This window comes from Bactrocera neohumeralis, chromosome 6 (genome assembly GCF_024586455.1).
Source record: "Bactrocera neohumeralis isolate Rockhampton chromosome 6, APGP_CSIRO_Bneo_wtdbg2-racon-allhic-juicebox.fasta_v2, whole genome shotgun sequence".
In the NCBI taxonomy this organism is placed as follows: Eukaryota; Metazoa; Arthropoda; class Insecta; order Diptera; family Tephritidae; genus Bactrocera; species Bactrocera neohumeralis.
In genome coordinates, this window is record NC_065923.1 from 6,072,396 (window position 1) to 6,096,891 (window position 24,496).

General features: G+C 37.4%; 1 protein-coding gene across 6 annotated transcripts in view; it reads right to left on the reverse strand.

The window, feature by feature from the left end:
• The window catches only part of LOC126763040 (phosphatidylinositol 4-kinase beta), a 146,653-nt gene that overhangs the window by 4,474 nt on the left and 117,683 nt on the right, over positions 1–24,496 (reverse strand). For 3 of the 6 annotated variants that reach the window (XM_050480208.1, XM_050480209.1, XM_050480210.1), the window contains exons 3-12: positions 6,107–6,218; positions 4,549–4,906; positions 4,269–4,460; positions 2,128–3,986; positions 1,274–2,054; positions 1,077–1,195; positions 880–1,017; positions 534–808; positions 378–466; positions 14–178 (exon numbers count right to left, since the gene is read on the reverse strand). In XM_050480208.1, the coding sequence (XP_050336165.1) occupies positions 14–178; positions 378–466; positions 534–808; positions 880–1,017; positions 1,077–1,195; positions 1,274–2,054; positions 2,128–3,986; positions 4,269–4,460; positions 4,549–4,906; positions 6,107–6,218 (4,088 nt within the window). Of the gene's footprint in view, positions 1–13; positions 179–377; positions 467–533; positions 809–879; positions 1,018–1,076; positions 1,196–1,273; positions 2,055–2,127; positions 3,987–4,268; positions 4,461–4,548; positions 4,907–6,106; positions 6,219–7,715; positions 7,794–7,933; positions 8,219–24,496 lie in introns of those variants that run through there. The other 3 variants (XM_050480212.1, XM_050480211.1, XM_050480213.1) reach the window with 3 other exon arrangements.

Genomic DNA, 24,496 nt, shown 5'->3' on the forward strand with positions numbered 1-24,496 from the left:
CACTCGAACTTACTGCTACGCATTATTTCCACAAAATTTATGATTCGATCCATGTGCTTGCGCGCAGTCATCATGCCAACAAGCAATAAGTGATTGAACTCCTTCCACAGGTCTGAATTCGTACCGCCCATGACGTCAACGAATTCGGGTGTCAGTTTAAATGGAGATTGCTCAAAACCTGAAAGTGGTAAAAGCAACAAAAATTAAAAAAAAAAAAAATAAAACAAGAAACTTAATACATAATTGAGTTTTTCGAATGCTATACTTGAAAAATAAATATCAAAAGGGGTCTTAAGGGTCAGTGTGGATGGACACTGGTGTGCATTACAACTAACTGCTACAAATACATATTATTAATTTATTTATCGTTTTCTTACCCAAATTTTTCGGCGATATGCTCAGTATGAATCCAAAGTCTATATGTATGATGTGACCGTCTGAATGTAGTAAAATGTTACCATTGTGCCTAATTTATAAAAAAAATTCATTAATTTGTTTCTGTTTTGTAAAAAATACTTTAACTAATCACATACCGATCCTTCACTTGCAGCAAATACGATATCAAACAGTAAGCAGCACAACTTTGCACGAAATTCTTTTGTGCCGCACGGAACAGTTCGCCATCTGCTGAGCCATACTCGTCGATGAAATAATCGCGTAACGATTTATTAGAATTCTTTTTGATTTGATGCAGTGACACCGTGTTCAGGATTGGCTCAATCAGACCGCTGTCGCTGGATAAGCAAACAATTTTGTACGGTCGCACCCAGAGATCGACATTTTCCTCTTGCCAAATGATTTTGAACATCTAAAACGAAGAGAAAATCAGCATTAGAAATGGAAGTGTTAGGAATGTTTGGGCTGAAGTGGTTTACAAACCTGTAAAAGTTGCGTAGCCATGAGCTCCTGCCGCAAATCGTCGCCACATTTAACAATTACCGAGAGCAGGCGCCAATTGGACAAATGGCCGTAGGGCGATGATTCGCGTATCTGTTGCTCCTTTTCATGCCAGGGCTCCTGCGATTTAATTAAAATCATTTATTTGCACTTTGAGTAATTTTTTATAAAGTACATACCTTCAAAGCTGCCGCTGAGGGATCTTCTGGATCATTGTTGAATGATTTTGTGTTTTCGCAGGTTAAGTTATTGCAGTGGCGGGTGCGCACATCGCCGATATTGAAAAGAACAGGAATGCCTGAAAATTGTGTGCAATTAGTTTAAGATATTTCTATTCCCAGAGGCATAATATGAAACAATATTATCGCAAACATACCTTGATCCCTTGAGTCACAGGAGTCTAGTGACATTTGAGAGACCGCATCTCGTTCGCTTAATTTTCGCATATGCATATATTGTGCCGTTATCTCGTCGTCCTCCTGCGACCACACATCGTCTTCGGTTAAATGCAGGCCACCGAGAGAGAGACCTATTGCCTGGGCGTTGCATACATGTGCACCATCGCCGTTAGCAGCTGTTGAAGTCTGGGCATCCGATGCCACGGACGATGATTCGGAGAGCAGTTTCTCCTTTTTACGACGACAACTGGAGCCGGAGTTTGAGCTAATGGCAGCGCCACCATGTGAGCTACAACTCGATGTGCGACTACAACTCACATGGTTGTGGCCGTGATTGTGCTGATGAATTTGATGGTGATGGCTGCAGGCGCCTTCCAAGTGCTCCTCGCTTTTCGTATGTCGCAGTGATGGCATCATCTTCGGTATGAGAGGGGATGAATAAATATCGGGCACCTCGACCACCTCGACGTAAATTATGTACGGCGTCTTATCTTTGGAGTTGAGCACCGCAGTCTTTTCCTCTGTTATGCGCACCACATGATGTGGAATGTCGGAAAATACCGGAAGCCAAACGCGAGCCGGCAGATTCTTATTAATCAGGTTCAAAAACATGCGTAGCGCTGAGGTTTTCTCCGCCTTGGACGGCAGCGATGTGATATTTTTCCCAACATTTATCAGAGCTTTCATGAACTCTTTCTCCGGGGCAGTTTTAGGCGCGTTGCATGAGCACACGGTTTTTTGGCCAAGCAGGCCATTAACCTGAGAAGCGAAAAAATTAATTTTATTAAATAAAATCCATAAAATGGAACATGGAAAATGTGACAGCACTCACCTGGCCGCGTACGCTATCGAAGCAGGTGCAACCATTGTCGAAGGCTCGCCCAGAGGTCAAGTCACCTAAACACAACTTGGGCGATATCAGCGGCAGAGTTTGCGTTGTGTATGGCGGCTGTTGGTAGTGGCGATTTGATATGCTTAGTGCGATGGATGAGGGGTGGCGTCGTGAATCACTCAACAGTAGTGTGGCGTCAGATTGCGAACGATGGTGTGTCTTTTTTGTCAACGGTGAAACGGCTGCGGCAGCCACAGCACCGCCTGCTGCTGGCGGCAGCTCCTTAGCGTCCGATTTACTCAATACTTTACGTTCTTTCTTCGAATAGATTTCCTTCATGAGGGCTAGTTGCGATTTTCGTGATCCATTGCCTAGTGAGTCGAATTGATAATTGTAGGATTCAAGTAGCCAGAGGCATTTCAATGAGAAGTCCACCGACTTGCGACAACGTATTGTCAAATAAGGATCGAGCACTTCGGCCAATTCATCCATTTGTATGTACATGACAATTAGCTGTGGCATATAGAGGTCTACCTCTTGGTCCGGGAAACTGAATATCTTATTACCAATAAAGCTGAGCACACCCGGTTCTTTCGAATAGAATAGATAGTGTATAGCAAAGTGTATGTTGAAGACGGGAGATTCGAAGAATCTTAGCAGTCCACTGGGGCCTTTTTCAGTCTTTTGCAATTGCTCGTTGTTGGTCGGACGCTCCTTGATGAAGCATTTTACCACACCTGGAACTTTTAATTTGTTTAACGAAGAGATGGAAGCCGATTTGGCAATAGAGGTTGACAAAGAGGAAGCACCGAGACCCGGCAGGGGGAGATTAAGTGTTCTCTCCGTACCTTCTGTAGCAGCACAAGCTTTCTTCTCCACACTTTCTATCGCGGAAGACACTAAAGATGGAAACTTTGGATATTTCGGCTCAACTGGCGTTGAATCGGCTGATGGAGTGGCGGCTGGCGTATTGGAAGCAGATGGTTGCGCAGAAGTGGCAGCAGCCGCAGCTGCAGCTGCCGCGGCGGCAGCTTTCTTTATCGAATTCGATGTGATCAGGCTAAAGAACTCTTTCTTCTTCGATATATCTGTGGGAGATTTCACTTGGTCCGGAGCTGTGCTGGCACCCGCGTTGCCAGTGTTTTCATCGCTCTTATTCTTTGCTGCATTCTTTTTGTCGTGATTATCTCTGATGCTTTGTGCGGTACGGAAGAAAGCATTCTTAGTTGCACCAAAGAAGCTCTTTTTCTGTGGTTCAGCAGCAGCGCCAGCCCCTGCCGCATCTGCGATTTTCTGTGTCTTCGCTGACTGTGTGGGTTGTGTTGTTAAAGCGCCACTCGTAGAGCTCGTCGAAGTTAATAGTGGGTTCGGCTGTATCGTTACTGGTGTGGCCGCATCCACTGTATCAGCCGTGGGTGTGTCCACATCGACATTAAGAGTGGTAGGTGTATCATTGTTCGCACGTTCCAAATTCAACGCTGCCTGTGACATGTTCAATTCGCGATAGCGCATACGTTCCGACAGCTGTGCTGCTGCTTTGACGTCAATGTCTGCGTCACTATCATCTTCAGTGGCGCCCATAACATCCGCATCGGTAGTGGCGCTGCGCAGGTGTTTGTTTTGTTGTTGTTGAAGTTGTTTCTGCTTGCGTGATGGACGTAGCGTTCGACAGTCTGTTTCACCGGATGGGTAAAATATCAAGTCCGATTGTAGCATACCATATTCCTCATCCATAGAAGTTGTTTCGAGCATGTCAATGCATTCCTCCTCGGCGTCCATTTCACCCGAGTCTAGCGATTCGTGTGAGTGACGTATGCGATTGAGAGAAATTTGATCCGAATCGGAACCACAAATTATGCCTGTTTTTTTTTTTGTGCGAGAAAATTAAAAATATGTTTGTACACTTTTGTTTGACAGAAAGTTTGTAGAATTGTGAGTTTTGGTACAAGTGTGTGCAACTGTTTTCCAAACAAATGTAAAATTATTATAATAACAATAAAACCGACAAAAAGTTTACTTTAATGAAAGAAGACTTATCTATACTCCTAAGAGACAACAAGAATGATGTTTTTTGAAAGCAGATTGCCATTTTCTTGTAACTATGTATATACGAACACACTTTATCCAAAGATATTACCCACCTGAATCATCGGATCCGAGACTGGTGAGGTCTTCACGCTTTTTACTGCTACTACTGCTGCCGTTACTATTGTTGCTGCTGGTGTTGTTGCTGTGATTACTGCACGATGCCGCACCGGCAAGCGGCACCACTCCACAACGTGTCGTGGCCTCACTCGATTTAGGACGAATGCGTAACGTTGGGCAGGACTCGACTGCAGGAAAAATAAATAACATCGAAATAATTGCAAAATAAACACGCTAATGAGACTTGAACAAAGTATAAAAGTTAACTGGACTTACCAATCGCAACGGCCCCACCACCACCAATACCAATAGTACTGTTGCTCACGCCGCTGCCGATGTTGTTAATGCTTATGCTGTTGTTGGCTGTGGGCTCTGTGGTCATAGCTGCAATTGGGGCAGCAGACACTGAGTCCATTAAACCACCTGTTATGGTCGACACTCTAGCTGGCGTAGCCGATAACGAGGATGGCGGCGAAGGTGTTAATGATGACGTCAGCGCTGGTGTTGTGGTGGTTGTGAGGGCGGCTGTTACATTGGCTGCAGTCGTGACGATTTTCGAGCACATAGTAGTGCCCAGAATGGATGGTGTGCAGAATGTATTCTCGCTCTCCGAATTGGGCGATGAGACTTCAACCTGTCGATAGATAGAAAGGGAATTTCGTAATTACTGCGGTTGTGCGATAAAATTAATGGCCCACAATTTTTGTGACACATTAAATGACTAAGAATAAACTAGAATAGAATGCTATAAATGTATATATAAGTGAATATGGAGTTCTATTTGTGAGGAGATTCCGATAAGACGCTACAAGACTCTAGAGCTACATTTCTAAGTACCGTTAATGATAATGTTAATATATCACTTTTACGTAGACCTTCTCAGGGAAAGTACAATTTGTTATGTCAATAAGTGGGTGTATGATTACTAATCACTTTCGTAATTTCTATTCACCGGTTTTGTTAAATAAACAAAAGACAATTTTGCCATAGATAACAATATGGAATTTTTGCAGTGCAAAAGAATAAAACTTGTAGTTTGTGCGAATTTGTATAGTATAAACAAATTTTGACGAGGCCTAAACTGTCAGCTGATAACCGCGTAAGCGTTGTCTACGCCAATAAAGAAGAAGAAACTGTCACCTGTCGTTTTTTTTAGGGCTGTCAATACTTTACTACATAAATGGCGGCAAATTTAAGTCTTGCGCTAAGTTTGGGACACCCTTTATGAACCGAAAGCGAGAAGCATAAGCACAACACGAAGCCGTACAAGTTTATTGTAGCAAACAAAATGCAAAATATAACAAACCATAATTCAAAAACTGACTCTGCTACATATGTACATACATACATATGTATGTGCATATGTATGAGTGTATGTATACACAACAGTCATCTCGAACATACCAAATATTGCTTTGCAAAAATTTCCATTCTGTCATTATTAACCAGTTTTTCTAAATTTCGCATAGAACTTCGGTTTTGTAGAATCTCAAATCTATTCCGTCAATTTGCCAAGTGACAGTAATGCATTCACATTTCTAGACAAGGCTAAAATAACGGCAAAAATAATTTCTTTTATAGATTCAATTTCTTTTCAGTTTTTTTTTCAAGTTTTTGTCATTAAGTTCACCCATTTTGCCTTTGCCCTAGGCTTAGAAGTATAATGTGCTGGCATAAACTGCTTGCGTGTCACGAGCGCCTACGCAGGGTTTCGAATGTTTCCTGTGTGGCAGGTTCATGTTCATTCAACCGTCGATGTAATCATTTTTGGCATTTTATGTTTTTTTTTTTTCATTGTTTTTAATGTTATTTGCTTTGTTTGTTATGTACTCACCTCCGGTATGCGCTGCAAGGCGCTGTCCAGGCTGCGATTGCGATGATGTTGCGTTAAATTGATGCGTGTGTTGGTCACTTGTGAGACGGGTGGCAGTAAAATGCCCATCGACCTGGAAGTGGAAAAAGGGATTTGAGGTTTTAAGAAGTGTTATATACATTTCTGATATACATACATATGTATATGCGTGCATGTTTGTATATTATATATTGAAAAAATAAAATAAATAAATATTCTAGAGAAGAGGATTATTAGCACATCTGACTCATTGGCGGATTCAAGAACCAAGCCAACATTTCTAAGGTGCCTAGACGAGAGACTAAATACTCCCAATTTTGGTTAGAACGGAGAAGGTTTCTTAACGACCCGTCAAGTATATGTTGAGGCAAAATTTCGAGATTTAAGATATGACAACAGGTTTGTAAGTCAGCCTAAAAATAGTTATGTCACTGGATTTCCAAAAGTAAAACAAATACAGTTTTAATTTTGTTCAATGGCAAGAAACCATTTTGGCGGATATGAAGTTGCAGTACAAAAATAAAATATATTTGTGTAAGTAAAACGGTTTCAGTTAAAATATATATAGGTGATGCATTTACTAAACAAAAACTATTTCAAAGTTTTGTTTGTTTTCTCTGAATTTGTATCGGTTCAAATTTCACATATTCACATCATACTAAACATATATGTTTTTATGTATATTTATAGTTTTTTTTTCAAAGCAACTGTATGGTGTGGGGTTTCATTCTTATAAATATATGTATATTTGTTGTAGAAAACTACTCATTGCCTCTAGTCACATTTAATATTTATGGTTGTGTACTTATGCACTTATCATATTCTGTATAATACTCGCACTTGACACAAAAGTATGTATGTACGTATGTATGCGCTTGAAACGTTTGCAAAAATCACAGTAAAAAACTGCAGTGACTGCCGCACAATGAGACTAACAAAAATTGAAAAATCACAATAATAATACACGACGATTGCATAGAAAACATATGGATATACGGCACACACATACACATACATATGTATGTATATGCATATTTGTAAGTACATATGTATATGTATGTATGTATATAAAAATATTTCAGTCCAGCAGGCAGCCAAAAACGTTTTGTACACTTAAAAATCAATAACACAGTAGACTAAAGTGTTAGCATATTTACTGCTCTAATTGCATTACGTCCATATGTACGCCTGTATGTATGAACGTATTTCCACGAAGTATATATTTTTTTAACATATTTAAAACTGGTTGAACGGCTTTTAAGCCCACCACACCACACAGCAAAAATGTAATATTTAATTGTTTCTCGCATATACATATGTACATACATATACCCAAATATCTGTGGGATTGTATAGAAACACTTGCTCTTTGTTTTATTGTTGGCATTAATCAGCGGAACATATTGATAATTCCACATATTTTTACTTATTTGAATAGGCACGTTTGTTTCTCCTTTTTTGTTGGTGTTTCTCTAATAATTCCATACAATTTAGCTTTATTATTTTGCACTCGAATAAGTATTTTGTGCTTTGTCTGAGCAATATGGCAGACGGCAGACGGTTGATATGGCGAAAAAGTTGGCATACTCACGTACACACGAACTATTTACTCTTTGATTGTTACAAGTATGAGTGTGAAGTATTTTCACGCAAAGGCCACTACAGTGCCAGCCGTAAGCTAGTAAAATTTTTTAAATATGATGCAAAATCAATTTTTAAAGACGACTGAAGCTGGCTTTGGCTCAAAATAAAAAAAAACTGAAAATTGTGTTTGCCAGCTTGTTTTGTAGAGTTTTTTTTTCTACTAACCAGTGCGCCAGCAGCGAAAAATCAGCTGATTAACTAACACGTACACACACGCACTTCTCAGCTCTTCACTGTCTCACATGCATATTTGATAACCTCAAACTATCTTTTATTGTTGTTTTTCTAATTTAGTTACAAATATTTTTTATTTTAAATGTCTCACTTCAAAAGTACTTTCGCTCGATTTGTTCGATGTTATTCCTTTTTTTATACTTTTTTCTCGTTTCTATTGACCGTTTGCCCCAAAACACAAACTTGGAGGTTTCACGCTTGCTGACTAACTAAATACGGCGCCAGAGTAATTGGCGGCGGCAAAAAGCATATGATTGAGTAAGCAGGGACACTGCGAGCCAGTAACGAGTACACGGAGTGCATGTGGCGAGAGCAGCAGCGGGTGCGCGAGCTTATGCCGATGAGAGCGTAAAAATGTGTTTTGGGGAGCTCGAGAGCGAGCGAGTGTACTAAAAAGGCAAATGATGGTGGTTAGGTGCATGACGGGTGCTGGGCGAGGGGAGGAGTCATACGAGTATGAAGGTGCAAATAATTGGAGAAATTGAAACAAAAAAACACAGCCGCTACTAATAATTATAATAATAATGGAAGCAATATTAATAGGCGCAAATAATATTAATAGTGAGTAAAAAAACAGTGTGTAAGTGCAATATACTGCAAAGAGCATGATAATATAGCAGACACTTGTATGAATGTACTTATGTCTGTATGTATTTATGTGGTTGTGATATTGTTGTGGTAAATCAACAATCGGCACAAATTATGTATGTTTATACGTCAGATACTAAGAAAGTCAACAACAAAGCGGAAAACGAAGAAAGAAATACTAAATATACATATTCGCACATTTATAAGTTTTTGAACACTGCTCTCGAAAAGCAAATTAATGTTAATGCGTTTTAAATACTTTAGAGTAAATTTAATTTTTTTAATTTTTTTTAATATTAAAAATTTTTTTTTTTAAATATTTTTTTGTTTTAATATTTAAAAAAAATTTTATTTTTAATATTATTTTATTTTATTTTTTAATTTTTTTTAATTAAAAAATTTTTTAAAATTTTTTTTTTTATATAAATAAATTTATACATTTCACAACTCATTAGCGGTGTTGCACGAACTCAATTTTTTTTATATTGCTAAATTATCTATGCAAACGTTGTATAAGAAGTTTGCCAGTTATTTCGAATTATGCACCGATGAAAGGCGAATAAATACACCGTTTAATGCAATTAAATGTGAATCAATGAATAATAATTGACTAATTATATTCAATTTATACAAAATAATGTATATTAATATTCATATACATACATTCATTTGCAAAAAAAAAAATAATAAACGAAAATGCATATCGTTTACAATAATTTAATTTGATTCCATATTTTGAATCTCCTTGAACCGATAATACTTATGTACAATATATGTAAGTATAAAGATCTGTGTATGCAAATATGCAATTTAAATTTCTTGATTTTCGTTTTATAGATTTTGTTATCATAAAATGCTCTTGCTTTCTCAAATAAAAATGCCAAGCGTCACAAAATTGGTGCACACATGCACATGCACAAATATACCTTTTAGAACACGAACCTCAGAAGAGGCTCTCCCACCAACAGATGTGTACTAAATTGAGAACCTACAAATTCTCCCTTCGTTTGCGACGAAGTTCGCCTCTTACATACTACGATTGTACATGGCCTTTGCTACTTTTACGCCAATAGATATATACATAAGTATGTGGGTACTCACTCACCAACACTCGGGTGCAAGAAAATAAAACAAAACAAAACTTTGGCGGTCGTGGCAATTGAATGAAAGAAATAGATAAAAACATCAGTAGTAATGCGTACATGAGCAATTGTATGCAAAAACAAAACAAACCTCTATAAATAAGTGGCAACCTCATAATCGTAAAAACACACTTGTATCATCATAGAAGTTCGTTAAGTTTCGAAAAGGGGAAAATTACTTGAAAACCAATGTAAATATCGGCTATCAGTAAATTAGTTCTAGCGCACAAAAGCAAAAATAAAAACACAACAACAAAATAGTTATTCAAACGAAAACAGCTAACACGGTTATAAAGTTTTGGTGGCATTTCCGTTTTACCTACTACATTCGTACCGCCAAAAGTAATTAAATACCGCAAGTCGGAGACCGAGAAGTTGCAGAGAAAGCGCACAAAGAAAAATAGCATGGCATTTCCCACCTAGCGGTGCTTTGCACTCAATTTGCAGCAAATTTTCCACACCTTGCCAGCAGATTGCAGGATATATGCTTGTAGCGAAAGGAAGCCTGGCAACACGGCGTATACGCAACTTTTAATTAAAAACTTTCTATACACACATTTGTACATATATACATATGTATGTATGTACACAAACGTGGTAAATCTGCATGTTAAAAGATGTAATAGTTTGTAAACTTACCGCACTGCCTTTGGAGACTTGTAGCAATACATAGACATTTATTAAGATGAGAAAATCATTTGAAAGGCTACGGGATTAAGCTGAAGGGATAAGTCAAGGTACATACTATACATACATACAAATATTCACGGTGATAATAATGGTAATAAAACTATTTTATCTTATTATTTCGTTTTTGAAATATTATGCTCAGCTCTAACAGATCAGATTTTGTTGGATATAAAATATTATGCATATTATGCTCAGCTAGTCTTTTAGAAACAGTACAAATATGTGAAAAGTATTAAGATTCAATTTTTAGAATCGCAAGTATCTTAGTAGTAGTAGCACTAACAATTGGCAACAAATTCCAGCAGCTGCATGTTGCACAAAAGAGTTCTGCATTAGCACAAATACAAGCGCAGGAGAACGAAGTTGACTTTGCAAGGTAAACCGGTTTGATATCACGCAAACAAGAACTTACAATAAAAAATCACACAAGATAAAATGTTGCTGATGGCTACAAGTCAGAGAGACGAGAATAAAACCTGAAACAACAGTGCTGCATCAGAGCGCAAAAATAAAAGAAAAACGAAGCGAATCGACAGTACGAAGCAGTAAGAAAAAGAAGATAAATTGCGAAAGTTAAGAAATTATGAAAACCACTCAGCGTGGAAACGGTGAAGTCTGCATAAATTAGAACGAATCGAGAAATAACGCGAAAAAATGAAAGTAAATTAAATGTAAATTACAATTGATGGGAACTAAATAAATTAATATTAAAAAGTATATACAGTAAAACAAAATGAAAGAATAGCCATTAAAAAACTTAGAAAAAGATATTTCACAATTTAAATTCAATTGTAACATTATAAATTATAATAACAAAACCTTCAATTTCGGCCATAATACCCTATACAGCTAAATGCTAATGCTATTTCAGATCGATGCCTCAAAAAATGAAAGGCTAGTCAGCTCGACTAATCGACTCAGCTCGCCACGCTGATTGTAAATACTATATTTTATAGGGTCTCTGACATTTATACCCTTCACAAGTGCTATAGTGCTTCGATCTACAATTTTTATTCTGAAGCATTGTTTTAGACTGAAAATCATACAAAATTTCGTGGAAATATCTTGTCAAATGAAATAGTTTTCCATACATAAACTTGATTTTAACTGTTCAGTTTGTATTTCAGCTACATATATATGCTATGGTGATTCCATATCGGCATTTTTGATAATTAAGCAGCTTCATAGAAAGAAAAGGGCGTATCCGATATCTCAAAAACTAAAGAATTAGTTCGCGTATATACTGACAAACGAAAATGCCTAAATCGGCTCAGTTCATCATGATGATCATTCATATACATATGTATATTAAGGGGTCAGTAGGTTAATCTGGGCTGTTTTTTTGACATTTTTTTTTCATATAAATTTTTATTCTGCAATAGAACTTTTTTCACATATCATGAGGTATATCGTGGAGTGTATAAATAAATTTTTTCGGAATTTTTTGATGACATTTGTCGGAGAAATAGCTGGGTGAATGAGATGCGGACACGATTTCTCATGTTTGGATCATCTGAAACACAAAAACCCAATTTATTCTTAAAATATACGTGAATGGTTATCGTCCCTACTAGAATGATTCTAAAAAATGTTGATAAATAAAAAAGTAATTAACGTTTTTTTACATTAATTTTGTCATAACACTGTCAATAAATTATAAAAAATTATGAATCTAGTAGAGACGATAGCTAGGCGTTTTGTGAACATTAAACAAAAAATTAAGCAAATCGGTTGAGTAGTTCGACCGGAATCATGTCCGCCAGTTTAAAAAAAGTGTGTTTTGAGAAAAACGCGTTTAAAGTTTGAGGTGTGCACTACGAGCGCTCCGAACGTCGAGCGGTATTATTATTTTTGGGCCTTTTACGAAACCTTCCAATGGTAAAGTGGGTTTCAATATTAATTCTAAGGGTATAAGGGAACAGAAAATGCACAAAAAAAAATTTTTTTTAAGATTACCCTACTGAAACCTTAATGCACATATTTTATAGGGTCTGCCTCGGTTCCTTCTGGTCTCGGATATTATTAACTTCGTGGAAAAATTAATATGTACATATACTTAATATAGCATTTTTAGGTTATAAAAACAACAAATAGCCTGTTTTGTAAGTGCGTTAAAGCATCAACAGAGAATTTAAAATTTAATTTTTTAACGGAATGCGACATTTCAGCAAACATTTATTGCATCTGAAAAACCAGCTAAATAATCGAGAAATTTATAAAAAGATTGGGAATGCAAACACGTTTAAATTTGGCGTACGTGAAGTGATAACAGCTGATATTTTCAAAAAAAAAAAAACAAAAATACAATACCAAATGCTAACAATGATAAAAAGAATGATAAGCATGCAAGGAATTTATTGAGCACACTGGCTTTGGGTTTAAGGTAATTGCGCTTAATTAATTTATAGCACTATCATAAGAAAGCCATTATCTGACTATTAAACGTTATTGCTACAATTGAGCATATTGGGAATGCACAATATGGAGCTACTCAACAAAACTGATTAAATAAAGAAGATGTAGCAATAGAAATTTATTTTATATAAATGTTTAACTAACAAGCCTTAAAAAGAATTCTGAATATGCTGTATGTATTTCCCTAAACAAGTTTCGGGCTTCGTTAATATCGAACAGTGTCTCTCTTAGTTTCGAAGAGTAGCAACTAAAAAGTTAACCAAATCAAACTCACACATAGACAATCGGTTGCACATCAATGCACAGCGTGTGACCAACACCTGGGTCGTGGCCACTTGGCGCCGAAACAATGCCGGTACTAACTACATTCCAGCGGTTATACTATAACACAATACAAACGAACTTAATTGACGAGTGTGCTTATAATTATTATATTTATGGCAAAAGCTTTTATGAAACAGAAAAAAACACAATAGATGTACAAAAATAGATAGTGACTGTTATTTACCGGTGCTATTTATAGACGCGAAAATAACTGTTTAACGCAGTCAACAAAAAGCAAAAACGGACATGCAAGTACTAACATACAGACGATTCGTGTGTGGAGACGCGCTTTGCAATTAAGCGCCTTGGCTGGCCAACGCTAATGGCCGCAGTATTTCAGTTATTGATTATGCTGAAATTTAGTGCAGAAGTAGGAGGAGCAAGTACACTAATAAATTGTGTACACATACATATGTATGTACTTAAAAGGGTGTGCAAGGTGAGAATTGATACTGACGAAAAATTAAGTTGGCTGTTTTGTTATATAAAATAATGTAAAAAACAGAAAATATTAAATTTAAATAACAAATTAATCCGTTGAGGCAATAGGGGATTAAAAGGTATTTCATTATTTTATTTACCTTTTGAAAAACTTAAAATGTTTCATAAAAGTATTAAAAGTTTACTTGTATACAAAAGTCAGTCTCTTTTCACACTCAAAGCGTTTTTTTGTGGGCAAGCAATTTTCATTAAAATGCCGCTGAAATTAATTCAACACAATTTGCATGGCTTTGCAACGTAATTGCAAAAATATATAAATATTAATTTTTATATACATACATATGGACATACATACATATATGTATATAAGTGTTTTATAGAAATATATTTTTGTTATTAATTGAAAAAATTTTTTCACACAAAGCATTCCGAAGCCACAGTCGCCAACGGAAAATCACAGTTCGATAAGTGTGGAGAGCAGCTCACGTGAGATATTCATAACAGTGCGTTCACACGTCACGCTAAAACACTTCATTTGCTCGACAAAGCACATCAATTTTTATACTCTTGCAACAAGTTGCTATAGAGTATAATAGCGGTTCTATCATTAATCTAAAACAAATAGTGATAGATATACGGTTATATATAAGTAAATGATCAGGATCACGAGAGAAGATTAAATCCGGACTGTCTGTCTGTCCGTGCAAGTTGTAACTTGAGTAAAAATTGAGATATCTAGATGAAACTTGGTACCCTAGCTCCTAAGCAAAAAAAGACGAGTTCTTAGATGGGCATAATCGGACCACAGCCACGTCCACAAAACGCCATTAACCGAAACCCGTAAGTTAAGATATAGGACTCTAATTTGACACATGGGATCGCAGTTGGAAGGGGCACTTGTGGGCAAAAAATTTTGTAAAAGTGGGCGTGGCGCCGTCTTCTAATAAGTTTAATGCACACATTTTCTAAACCACTAAAGGTACAATAACGAAATTCACCTAGCGTAAATATTATTAGAACTCCTATCGACAGTTTAGAAATGGATGAAATCGGATGATAATCCAGCTCGCTCCCCATATAACGGTACAGTTAAAATCTACTAAAAATGCGATAAATCAATAACTAAATACGAAAGGTACAGTACACCTGCGTATTAAAAATGCTTTGAATCGGGTCAATATTTCAATATAAACATTTTCGAACTTCTAGGTGACTTTACACCGCATATATACAAGTATGAGTTACCAATATATGAGTTACCTTAATAAAATTGAGAGAGCGTACTTTTCTTATAACGGTGCATATTTGTGGTTAGAATGAATAGAATTGAGTGAATATTCACCCTAGATACCATATAACTAACAAGCCTTGTGTAGCTGAAGGTACTTCCCTGGCCTTAATCCTTGCAAGAGTACGAAATGTTCGCTTATACCACAAATTAGCACTTCCTTAATTGTTAAAGCCTACATTTCTTAGCTTTATGTTTTTAATTTTAGACTTTGACATTTTTGAATATAAGCTGTTATAAAACTGGTTTACTTGGTAAGCAATATTTATTGCAAATAAGTTTTTATGTGGCAAATAAAGCAGTTGCAATGCACCAGGTAGACCTGCCTTAATTGTCGGCGATAATTATCTGTGCATATATACATATGTATATAATATAATTCACAATAAATATAATATCTGCATATAAAAATTTGCAATTATTTAGCATTCGCATTCAGCAATCCTTTAGTTAGATCTAGCATTGTGAAAGCCACTAAATTTGTGGTGTTGAGTAATGGCGCTTTATATTTCCATGGATTTATGTGTTTGTCATTTATATTTAGCAAAACTAAAGTACAGCAACATAATTAAATTTTAGTTTGTGGCGTTTTTTTAATGGAATGTAATATAATGCTTTACTAAAAGGCTGGCTATTCCCCATTTAAATCGTATTCATTCATGTTTATGAGTTCAAAGCCATGAGAGATAATAAACGTTAAGGGTGTTAATTAAAATTCACTTACATAAACACACATGCACACACATAGCACTACGCTCGGAAATCTCCAGTTATCAGCTTTACTATGCAACATTATGAAATTAATTAGGAAAAGTATTTTGTGGGAGTAATAAAAAACAATTTGTGGAGCAACAGACACGCAAAATATTATATAAATGCTGTTAGTGGATTAAAGAAAACGTGAATTTGGCTCAACAAAAAAGCACCCACGTCATTATGCGAGTTTAGCAGATTACAAAAAAAAAATATCAGAGGTATTCATATTTATTAAAAAATAGTTGCTGAGGTCACCGCAGCAACACAAAAAGTGCAACCGACAATAGCTGTACGCAGCAATGGTTGCCGTCAATTGAGATGGGAGAAGAGAGTTGTATGAGACCGTGTGGCAGGAGAACTCTGTCATAAGTATGGACTACTGCATAAAGAAAATCTCCACTCTCTCGCCATCCTTGCCATCATCAATGCTTTATTGTGACAATTAAATGCTTTGTGACAATTGGCGACGCAACAACTTACAGCTGCTACCGACAATTGCTTCATATGGTCTTCTACCCGGCAACACAATCGAAACCATTGACGTTGGTTAATGACGACAATCAAATTTATAAACAGTGAAATTGTAATGCCAACGATTATTTTGTTTTATTATTTTTGTTATTAATGATAGTGATAGTTCGACTGTTGGAGTTGATGACGGCTTGTGCTATTGGTAGTTATGTTGTCGGCAGGTTCTGCAGTCATGTTGCGATTTAATGTTTCAATGTTTGAAAATAATGTATAATAATAATGCTACAATGAGTAAAACATAGTAAATTCTTAATTTATTCTTCAAATTTAAAGGAATGACACCTCAAAGTAATCCCTCTTGGCGCCAATACAGTTGTTCTAATCCTCGAAACAGTTGTTAAAGTCAATTTCTGGAATAACCTTTAATGCACGTAGCTATTCACGTTTAATGTCTTCAATTGACTCAATACGGTTTCTCCGGAGCAGTTTACAGAATAGCCAGAAGTCACACGGAGCTAAATCAGGCAAATATGGTTGAAAATGAAAATGCAATATGCGACGGTGCAGTATTGTGGTGTAAAAACCAAAAGTTGTCGGCCCATAATTCCGACTATTTTTACGAATAGCCTCGCGCAAACGACGCCTAATACTCAGATAGTATTCTTTGTTGACAGTTTGGATCTCGATAATCTAAGAACACTGTCAATATAGCCTTGATTTTTGACCTGCTATGAAATATACATATGTATATACCTGATAAAAATAGTTATAGCATTGTAAGGAGAAGAATAATGGGGGGCTTTGTGTACAGCAAGCGATTCGTTTTATAGGCCAAAGAGCAAATGCAAGCAAAAACGAATTAGAAAGTGGAGAATTTATTTAAGCGTTGGTTGGACTTCACTGACTAATCAAAATGTATAATTTTTTCAAACCGTCATGTCAGGTGTCTTTTTCTATTATCCAATTACTCTATACGCATAATTCAGAGCAAAACTTTTAAATTAACAACAAGCTTCAGTTAACACCACCAGCAACAGGAAGCAAATCCTTTTGCAGCGACAAAGAGAGAAAATTGAGGCAAAGTAGAACGCAAACTGCAATGTGAAATAAAACATTTAAATAGTCGCTTGAAGTGTGGAGAATTTGTGAGCGTTGACTTTGTAAAAGAGAAACGCTCAGCAATTATTTATCAAAGGATGTTTTCGACTACTGCGCGGCTGAAGTAAAAATAAAGTATGTAAAGTATAAAAAAATTCGAAAATCCTGCGCTGGCAAGTGCCCAGCTTGAAATGTCAGGAATGCAAATATTTTTCCATTCAAAGAGTTATTACGGCAGTGATGCTGAATAAATGTGCAACTGAATGAAGTTGGTACATACGTATGTATGTATGCACGGATACATATGCGCCAAGGTATGCACACATTTAAGTGTGTATGTGTGGATGGAAGGGTGCTTGGCAAGTATAAAAGGCATCAATGTAATGACGGTAAATCGATGAGTTGAATGACATCAATCGAGCTGCGAAAAGAAAATCCTTGCCACCTACATTAGAGCGGGTCGATTTATTTTTTCAATAAAATCACGCATGTTTGAAATATTCTGCGGATCATTCTGACCAACTATGTAGAAGAAACTATGGACCTAAAACCGGTTTCGAGCTAGCGATGTTTAAGGCGAAGTTTAAAAGATTTGTATAATCGGTTGTATGTGAGTTACATATGTGATATAGTGTGGCGGATCCTGACGAACGATCAACAGAATGTCAATATCGGATATCTCAAAACGAACAAATTTTCATAATTCTTAAAAATCTTCGGCTTAAAATAGTCTCTTCAGCACAGTTCAAAATGATCCGTAGAACTTCTCCCGCATACGCGATTTTTCCGTTTTTTTGGCGCCCTATAAATCGACCCACTCTCATCTACATACGCATAGATATACCTAGAAATATGTACCTATATAAAAGTCGAGCAGGAATATTATGTGGGGCTTTATAGAATTCTTACACAAACTGCAGCGTGCAAAACGAAGCAGCTGCTTGAAGTCAAAAGCAAGCTGAGGCAGCTCATGGAAGCACCGCTAAGGCAGCGTTTATTGCTTGCCAAGGCGTTAAGCGCACAATATCACCAGCACATGAGAATCATTAAACGCCAGCTAAAAGCTAAAACTCGCTTTGTGCACGCTGTAAGACGCTGTGAAGAGAGGTTCGTCGAGTAGGTTCAGCTAATTACATGCACAACTAGCTGCGCTCTAAGTGGGCAATTCGAAATAATGAAAGCCACTGCGGTGTTAATTAAGCATTCTTTGCGTTAATAATTAGATGCTCTTCAGGCATATGAAGCATGGGAAGCACTGGCTGCAACTACATACGAAGCATACGTGAGAAATTCAAAACTACAAATTTTGAGGTTATGCACGATTTCCAACAAATTACATATCACAAAAAAATTGCAGTTTTTCACACATACACTTACAGCAATGCTTGTGTGCTTGTACTAAAGTTTAATTTTCTTAACAGCGAAAAGTGTCATTTACCAACTTTGTGGCAGACATTCTCAATAAAAATGCTTGTAAGTGTGTGTGCACACTCAGGTCAACAAAGTTTTAATATGCACTGCGAACTACCACACATCCTTGTCAAATTTTTACACTGCACAACTCGCAACACAAGGAACATGCAGCCGCTCCCTCGTAGTATTTCCAGGGTACGCCTTTCTTTTACTACAAAAGCTGTAGTACTACAGGCGGCTATGTGCGAAGCGCTATGCAAACATAATAGTAGGAAGCTACTATATTCTTATATATATTTGCGCGTGTGTTTGTATATATAAATGGCTGTGTTTGCAATCTATGCCTAGACGGCTGAGCATACAACCGTTAGGTTATATAGCAGATATGCTTTGATATGCTTCTAATGCTAGCTTTTTGTTAGCCAGCTTGAAGTCACATTGATTTTTGCTACTTTTTGCCATTGTAAGACAGGGTTGTTGGACTTGTAGTAGTAGTAGCGATAGTATTAGTAGTAATAGTAATAAGAGCAAACAAGTGGTGAATGGTGAATGGCGGCAGCCGATTGTAACAGGAGAGTAGTACAGCGGAAATGGCGGTGCCATAAAATAGAATGGAAATGTACAACGAGCAAATGATAGTGTAGTACAACTCGTACTCGTGCTTGCAATGAAAACAAAATGGCGGACAAAGTTGTTGCAAGCAAAATTTTAATCAAACATTACTTTATAATTGAATGGTGGGGCAGACAGAAATTCATGGTAGCGAGTGCTGTTGTGATGATTGTTGTTGTTGTAGAAAGCGGTTAGCAGTTTCTCCAGGAAGTGTGAGAAAAGACGATTGATGTCGATGGTGTAACTTTCAGTTAAGAATATGTTAGAATTTCTAAATTTCCATGGTAATAAGGAGACCTTACGAGTCATAATAAGCGCTTCGCAAAAGTAGCTTTGATTGGCACCCTAGAGAAGTTTCCTAATATTACAAACTTGTGTTAATAACGGGAGATGTAGATGCGCATAAATAGGTTAGGTTGATCCTCGCCTACCATTGCGGTGAGATGAACATAGCTAAGTGCAAGTAATTCCGAGGGCCTTTTGTTGATCATAGAGGACAGCGGACGAGTCGATACGCCAATCTTAAAAAATTGGGGTGAGAGTGTCATCTCTAGAAAATTCATCGGCTTTGCATTTTCTATCAATTCCGCTGTGACCCTGTAGACACTGCAGTGGTCTGCTAGCATAGACCCATAGTCCAACTCATAACTACATACATACATATGTACTATGTCGAAATATTTTCAGACTGGAGAAATTACTTAAGGACATCTAGAATATGACCCAAATGCAGTTGCTATGAAGTTGGAGCTATGAGGAGATCACTGAGTCTTCTTGAAGAAATTTTCAGTCACTAAACTTGCTTACAGGGTTTGTCCGGAAGTAATAGGACTGATTTTCTTCCGCCGCGACTGCATTTCGGAGCGTGCGCGCACCGACTGGATTCGTTAGAAGGCGTTCCTAGCTAACGAACGAGCGGCTGGTCAGTTGTCTCCGAGCACCTGGAGCACCTGGTGTTTTTGTGAGTGGTGCAAGCCGAAAATGCAGCGTTCGTAAGAGCAGAGGTTCGCGATTAAATTCTGTGTGAAACTCGGTAAATCTGGACAGAGATGTTTGATATGAACAAGCAGGTTACAAAGATGTTGCTTTAGCAAGAAGTGTTGTGTTTCGTTGGCACCAGGTGTTTTTGGGTGGCCGGGAAGAGGTCGCTGCTGAAGAACGGGATAATGAGCTAATCCAAAGTGAAAACGATGCTCATTGTCTTTTTTGACACACCGCCTTTCTTGTGAACAGCTACCCAGCCAAGGCCGGCATTCCAACACTTCCGTTGCCGCTCTGCAGACCAGATGTGCCCTCAGACTTTTTTGTTTCCTTGCCTGAAGAGGCCGATAAAAGGAAAGCATTTTGAGACGACAGAGGGGATCCAAGCAGCACGCACCTCGGCTCTCAAGGCTATTCCGGAGAATGCCTTCCGTGACGCTTTCAATGCTTAGAAATCGCGTTGGCAACGCTGCATCGACGCAGAAGGAGCCTATTTTGAAAGTTTTTAAAGAATTGTAACGGTTGGTTCAATAAAATTTTTTAAATCGACTCAGTTCTATTACTTTCCGGACAAACCCTGTATAGCACATTTAAGCTATACATAGCTTGAGCGATTTGCCGAAATAAAATTAAATTTACTTGGGGCAAAACTACTGCGAGTAACGGTAAACTTAAAGTTGCTGCCATGCAAACAACAAGGAGAACAGTGCATACTATACAACAATAAAAACAACAAGCAAATGTTTAACAAGCAAACAGACTATAGTGGCAGCACAGAGTGCTCAACTCGTCGGGCGGTGCGTATGAGTGACATCAAAACATGTCAAGTGTGCGTAATGTTGCAACAATGATGTGGCACGTACTTTACAAGCACATGCCTAGGTACTCGTGACTCCTGCCAGGATAATGTGCGACATGTGAGCAGTAAATAATGACATAGCTGCTGTTCTGCACACACACACACGCTCGCGAGTTTGCTGGTTGGGTGCGAGATTGTGAGGCATGCAACGAGGCTCTTGTTGGCAACGTGCGCTAAAGATGCGAAATAGGTTGTGTTGAAAATAAAAGTGATTTCATTTAAGTGGCCAAGCACATATTTACAAACTTACGTAGTTTAGTGGTTTTTGTTCTTCACTTACTCTTGTCACACAACTACCAACCGTCAACCATCAACCATCAGCATTCAGCATTCAGCGGCAATGGTGCGGAAGCTAACTGCCGTTTACAGGTGGCTTCAAGACAATCGGGCGGCTGCGCTGCCAAGCGATGGGCGTAAATGTGTGCCGCTGCGTTTGCAACTTTATAGCAAGTTTTCTGTTTTTTTTTGCTTCACGAATATTTTCTATTGCCGCACCAGTCGATTTAAGTTTGTGCATCGCGTCTTCTTTAAGATAAAGTCAAGCTCACTTTTTGTGCCACATATGTTGTATGGTGTTGTAAATGTGATTTTATTTCATTTTGCGCTTCACAAACGCTTGGCTGACACACATTTTTATCGCAACTGCATCATTTTCAAAACGGTTCGACGGCACACATGGCGTGTGGCTGCCACAAGTGAATGAATTGTCTGGAATGCATTATGTATGTACATATGTGGCAGCACATTCGCCTATAGTAGCATATAATTATGTTTTTATTACCCAGCTCGTAAAAATTAATGATATTTTCTGTGCTACTAATTTATTAAAACGGGCCATTAAAACTGTCTGTGGCACCAAAGCATATGCATACGTACATATTCACATAGCATTTGAGGAAACAATATAAATTTGACTATTTTCTCCTCATTCTGCAGGGTTGGTTATGACATAAGCTAATACGAAAGCAAGAACGGGCATTTTTAAACAACTTGAGGCAAAATAATTTTTCTAATGCCAACAACAATAAGTTTCTACAAAATAGCTTTCCACTTTTTTTGACCTTAGGGAATATGTTAACCGCTTCAATCAATCTTCAACTTATTTTTTTATATTTATAATGAACTTTAATGAACCAAATTTCCCATTTTTCCGCTAGAGACATTATTCCATCAGTGTAAAACTTTTCTGGTTTCTTTTGCGAGAAACTGCGACAAGTAATTTTCACAAGCGTCTCTTGAAGCCAACTTTAGTTAGTAGTTAGTTTAGTTACTTAGTTCGATGGTGCAGGGTCAAAGCTATTTGGTGGAAGCATCAAAATTTCTCAGCCAAGCTCTCCCAGTTTTTGCCGAGTCATCAAAGATGTATGTTATCTAGCGTTGTCCTGATGGAAGACGAAGCCCTTTTTGTTGATCAGTTCTGGCCATTTTTTTCGATTGCTTGCTTCAATCTCATCAGTTGTTGACAATAAAATGTAGAATCAATTGGTCGACCAAGCTGGAGCAGCTCATAGTTGATGATTCCTTTGCAAATCCACCAAACACTCAGCAAAACCTTTCCGAGGCGTCAAACCTGGCTTTGAGCTTCACCACGCTTGGACCATGATCTTTTTCGCACAACAACGACCTCTATTGACAAAATACGAAAGGACTTTTTCGACTACTAAATGATCAGCGTGACGAACTGAGTCGATTTAGCCGAACGTCTGTCGGTTGCGAACTAATCCTTCAGTTTATCGATATCGATGTGGAATTTTTCACACGCCTCTTTCTTCTCAAGAAGCTGCTTATTTGTCCGAACCGCTGATATCGATTCTGCGGAAAATCTTATTTGCCATACCAACTGACCGTTCAAACTCAATCCAACAAGCTTCTATGAAAGCTTTTATATTTTACAAAGTATTTTAATGAAATTAACTGATAATTGTCCCAGGCAACGCTACAATCTGCGAACAAGTTCTTCAGATCAAACCACTATAACATGTAGCGCCCATACAAACTGATCTATCAAAATTATGACAACGACGTTTCCATACCCTTTGCTTTCTGCTATAAGAAATGCATCTGGGAAGCGTGCTTCTGAAGAAAGCACTTTTTCTTACTATCATTAATCCGCATTCTTCGCAAAATATTTTTTCGCATTTCAAGAATATGCTAATGAATCACCAAAAATTTTATTTCAAATCTTATCACAACAGACTATTTCTAATATCGCTATTTGATACTTCAGCAGCGACAACAGACAATTTACAGTCATTCTTGCAAGAAATGCCAAAATAATTGGATTTTATTTTTAAATTGCAATGTGGGTTGCACTTCGAATTGGTCTGTTGCACCTTAAAGAGCAGCTAACGGCTATTTGGTTGTCGATGTCTTGCGCTGCAGCGCACTTGGGCATTCAGACTCTTTACTGCTTTTTTGCTTAATGTCAAATAAATTTATAAATAAAACAGTGATAAATAACAAAATGCAACAACATTGTGGCATATAAAATCTGGAACAAATCAATTAGAAGCGACTGCTGGCATGCAGCTGCAGCTGCCAGCCAACCGCTGAGTTCTCTTGGCTTAGTGCGCTACTTGGCAGCAGCGAGGCCAGCGGAGCCAATGGACGAATGAACTACACTACAATACTAACAACAACAATAGCAACTTAAAGACCGCTAAGGACGGTGGCGTGGAGTAAGCGAGTGTGGAATGTTCTCTAATTAAAATGTTGATTTTGAAATAATTGTACCTAAGGTTGGTGTGGTTTATGCACACCCATACCTATGCAGACAAATGCAACAAATAATAAATAAAATAAATAAATTTTAATTACGGATTCAATTGTGTTGAAAGGTTTTTATTAAGACCTAAAATACTTTTAAAATACTTTAATAAAAATATATACAAAAACATGCAAATCAGAAATCATTGCGCTGAAATCATTTTTTAGCTGAAAAATTAACAAAAAACACATGGAACTTCATTGGATTTGAATAAAAGCAGAGCCTGATAGAAATGCGAGGTCTCTAATGCTGCAAAAGCATTTTCAACACACTCGCGCCTTAAATATTCAAACTGAATACTTATTGCGTTCTTTGTTGTTATTTTCTTTATGAAACCGAAAAATGAGTTCATGGATGCTGCTGTGAATAGAGTGAAAAGAAAAAGTAGAGCAAATGCAAACAGCACACACACAAGGGAAGGCAAACTGAATGAAAAGGGGTAAAGGAAAACGAGCAAAAAGAATATATATACATAGGTATGTATACATAAGCATACATATGTACATATGTATAGTATAAAAAAATTTCCTTGAGCTTTTTAGCAAGTTTTAACCGTTAGGCTTGCGAAAGTGCAGCTGGAAAACACTTTAAAAATTTTGCACCAAAAAACCCAAGCAATTTTCTCCCCGTGCAGTCAGTCAACGCGCTG